The sequence below is a fragment of the Apium graveolens genome, chromosome 10 (assembly GCF_009905375.1).
Source record: "Apium graveolens cultivar Ventura chromosome 10, ASM990537v1, whole genome shotgun sequence".
In the NCBI taxonomy this organism is placed as follows: Eukaryota; Viridiplantae; Streptophyta; class Magnoliopsida; order Apiales; family Apiaceae; genus Apium; species Apium graveolens.
The window spans coordinates 37,637,949-37,641,940 of NC_133656.1; the positions used below are offsets into that span (position 1 = coordinate 37,637,949).

At 31.4% G+C, this 3,992-nt stretch overlaps 1 protein-coding gene across 1 annotated transcript; it reads right to left on the reverse strand.

Moving 5' to 3' along the window:
• Window positions 1–917: 917 nt before the first annotated feature.
• Window positions 918–3,015, reverse strand: LOC141692809 (protein LATERAL ORGAN BOUNDARIES-like). Its single transcript, XM_074497748.1, has 3 exons — window positions 2,894–3,015; window positions 2,656–2,699; window positions 918–1,793 (listed from the first exon to the last, which is right to left on the reverse strand). Exon 3 carries the CDS (start codon window positions 1,783–1,785, stop codon window positions 1,177–1,179), a length of 609 nt encoding a protein of 202 aa, XP_074353849.1. The 5' UTR covers window positions 1,786–1,793; window positions 2,656–2,699; window positions 2,894–3,015; the 3' UTR covers window positions 918–1,176.
• Between the last annotated feature and the right edge of the window lie 977 nt (window positions 3,016–3,992).

The following is a 3,992-nucleotide window of genomic DNA, read 5'->3' on the forward strand; positions in this document are numbered from 1 at the left end:
GGGAGGTGTAGTTTATAAGCGAAACATGGTTTCGTTTGGTCGGTTGGTTACCACCTTCCTAAAAAATATGTTAACACCTTCCAAAAAAAATTTAAACAAATATTATTTAATCAAAATAAATAAATCATGTATCTCATATAACTACAAACTCTATGAATTATAATTCAGCTTGATATCTAAGAGCACTCAACTTCTTTCTTGGTAGAAATCAAACACTTTCAAAATTAATTTTATTAATTCAAATTATAATATAATAAATATTTATTAAATCAAGGAAAAATTAAAAACAATAGCAAATCATCTGTATACACTTATATTTAAAACTCCTACTTTCGTATAAACCCTACACCCGCCATATAGATTGCAGAAGAAGAAAAGATTTTTTAAAATTTTAACTATTGAAATTTTGAATCCTTCAATAATATATAATACATAAAAAATAATACGTAAATATTTTAATTTTATCAATTTCAATAATATATAACCATTATTTTTATAATTTAGTTTTACGAAATAACAAAATAATAAAATTACAAATATTATAATCAGCCCGTGCATCACGTAGGTTATAGGGTAGTATATATATATAAATAATCAGTAGTTCAAATTTAAAAAGTTTTGGTCATTCACTTGTAGTAGAGTTTTCTAAGTTTTTTTGACATTTAGATATATTAGTGTAATAGCTATATATTTATTGGTATTTCACATATAATCGGCAACTTATAATTATGCGATCATAAATAAATAATTACGAGAGAATTGTTACTTATATTTTAAGGACACTTAACTTTTCTTAACAGATGTACTTCGTAAAAATACATACTTATATCATACTCTACAATTTTAATGAAAATCTGTAAATTTTATTTTTCTCGGGGTCCCTCTACATATTCCAGAGATTAAATTACAGTCCAAGACTTTGGGGGTCTATAGACATTTATAGAAGAGTACTCCATGTGAGACCTAAATAAATACCTAGCTATAGAAGTTACAACTAATGAAAAAATGTAAAGTACTAATTAATAGTAGATATAGCTATCAATGTAATATCTATATATTTATTGTTTAAATACTTTTATACATAAACATACAATATTATCGCCACAGATCTCTAGAGGCAAAAAAACCCTAATTCTCTGGTTTAAAGCAAAAAATAAAAAAAAATAGCAAACCAAGCTAAAGTCCTTTTCCTGCACCCCCGCCTCCAACCTGATTGACATCTCCACTAGAAGTATTGTTGTCGAAAGTATTAGAATCCCATGGAATTGGATAAGCAGTAGCTGAAGGAAAGGAGAAACTTGTACACGGTGTTTGATAACAAAGACTTGCAGTACTATCTCCACTTGATATTCCAATTAATTCATTAATATTCCCAATGTTGTCATTTGTGCTGACAATCAAGTCCACCGGCCTCTGAGGTAAGGTGGGCAGTGAGTCGCTGCAGGCGAAGCGAATCAAGTCAGCATTAGCTGCATCAAGCTCCTTTTGGAGTCTCTCGACTTGTCTTTGGAGGAAGGATATGGCGCCAACACAACCATAAACTGGATCTCTTACACGTGCCTCGGCTTCATAGGCCATAGAGTTAACAGCATCTTCTCTTTGATGAGGAAGGAGCTCGTTGAGCAGCTTTGTTACGTTACTGGCTCCGAAGATCTTGTGAACATTTGCAAACTTTTGAGGTTCTTCTGGTGGAAAGTAAGGTGCAAAGATGCAACCGGGCGTGCATTTTCTCCTCAAAAACTTGCACGCGGCACATGGAGAATTGTATGAGTTGGATGAAGCCATCTTCCAGCCTGATTAATATGTACTGACCAAGTAAATATTGGCCCTTACCATTCCTTATTTCTTAAATAGGGTACTACACATTATAATCTTGTACCATATTTCTCCCAGGAAACTATTTAATTAGATTAGCCTATTTACAACTCATATATTTATGTACTAATTACCTTCTGCTTCTTGCCCATTTTTTCATAAATTCATTTTGCATATTAAGGAGGTTTTTTAGCAGGCGCAAGAACAGACACACACAGATCTCTTTTTGTGTGTGCTAGAAACAAACACAGAGAGGATCATCTTAACTATACATGTACAGAGAGATTGCATTAATTTGGAGAATATTAATTCACATCCACCAATAGCTTTTTTTCCCATATATATTATATTAAAGTAAAAAAAAATACAATTGTATTTAGCTTGTATATGTTTTAAATTGTCTCATTTTTATTAGAAATTAATATATACTGTATGCATATCAAATAATTGTATCTTAGGCAGAGGCATTGTTCAGACTGGCAGATATGCATGAAAGAACTTGAAGTTGCGTCTATCAGTTATGAAGTAATGATACATCCTTCTGAAACTTGCAGTGTCCTGATTAAATTATCTTCTGAAACTTGCAGTGTCCTGATTAAATTATTGGATCTGACTGAATACAATGTTGGTAACCAATACATATATTTTCTCTTTGCAGGGAGTAAGATGGTAATAATTAAACAAGTACTGATGGAAACCCTAGATCAGGAAACTATGCATCTCAGTATCTCACAACCACTTTATTCTTTTACCTGCAAGTTTTTACCCTTTTCAAGGACTTACAGAAACAAAGGGAGGGAAAATAACGAAACTTTTTACCTTTTATTGATAAATCTATACCTTTTATGTGTGCACTTGGTGTTCCTCAATCCAATGAAAATGTGCTGCAATTCATGAAACTTAACATATGTAAGCTCTATATGTAGACTATAGTTAATTATAAGATAGCTAGCATGCAGAACCATTAAATTTCATAAATTAGTAACAATGAGGCCAAACAATAATTATATGGCTAGGCTAGATTTAAGAACTTTTAAATTAAAAAGAGAAGCCCTAATTTTGAGGGAAGAGAGAGAACCTGCAGTAGTAGTAGCTTGAAAATGAGTATACTAGCAAAAGGTAAATAAATATTGAAAGTGAAGATGAGGTAGAGAAAGAGAAAGCCCAAGGCAGATGAGGAGGGAGGCAAATAGCATTAAGTGGAGGGAGAAAGAATGAAGGAAAATGACAAACATAAGAGGTAAGAAGTACATTATCTAAAAGATGAATATGACACTCTATCAAATTCTTTGATTGCTACTATTAGAGTGACTCTGTGAGTAAATCACCATTTTTCTCATAAAATATATTATTATATTCACTCTTTGACATTTAAGATCAGAAATTATTTTTTCGTTCCAATAGGGCTCCTTAGTATTCCTCTCGATGTATTCTATTCATCGATATTATTTTACATTCCAACCTAATTATAATATAATATTAGTCCATTTGAATATAAAATTAATATAAAATTATAAGATGAGACCTGAGAGTTGGAGGGAATAAGAGCAAGTCCAACAGCTTCCTTATACAAGCTCTTAAGTCCAATTATAAGGAATTTAACATAAATTTATGCTCCAACAGTATTTTAGTACTTCTTTAAATCACTAAGATATCACCTTTATACCTTATTTTTAAAGAACTACTAGCCCTCCCTTATATCACTTTAATTAATAAAAAAACTGTTTCTCACTCTTTCTTTTACTTTTTTGCCTCTCTTTCTTCTACTTTTTGTCCAAGTTTATTATTATAATAATAATAATAAGGGATGAGTTTAGGGATTATTGTTGGAGTTGAAATATAAAACCATGTCTTAACTTGCTCAGAGTTAATATTTATAATATTTATATGGAAGTTACTAGCTTACTGTTGGACTTGCTCTAAGCACTCCTAGTCTTTTAGAGAGGAAAAAGGAGGTCATTGAAAATGATTTTTATTTTAATTTCCTCAAATTTTAACTACTAAAGGAGGTCATCGGAGAGACTCTTGAAGTTGCTCTTACGTTCTACATTGCATTGTGGACATATCAATGGTTTTCATCCTTTAATTTAGGGCCCATTTATTTACAACTGAAGATAGCTGAATGGGCTTTAATTGAGCGATTCTTATTTATTCATACCGTTTGGGCTCCTCCTCAT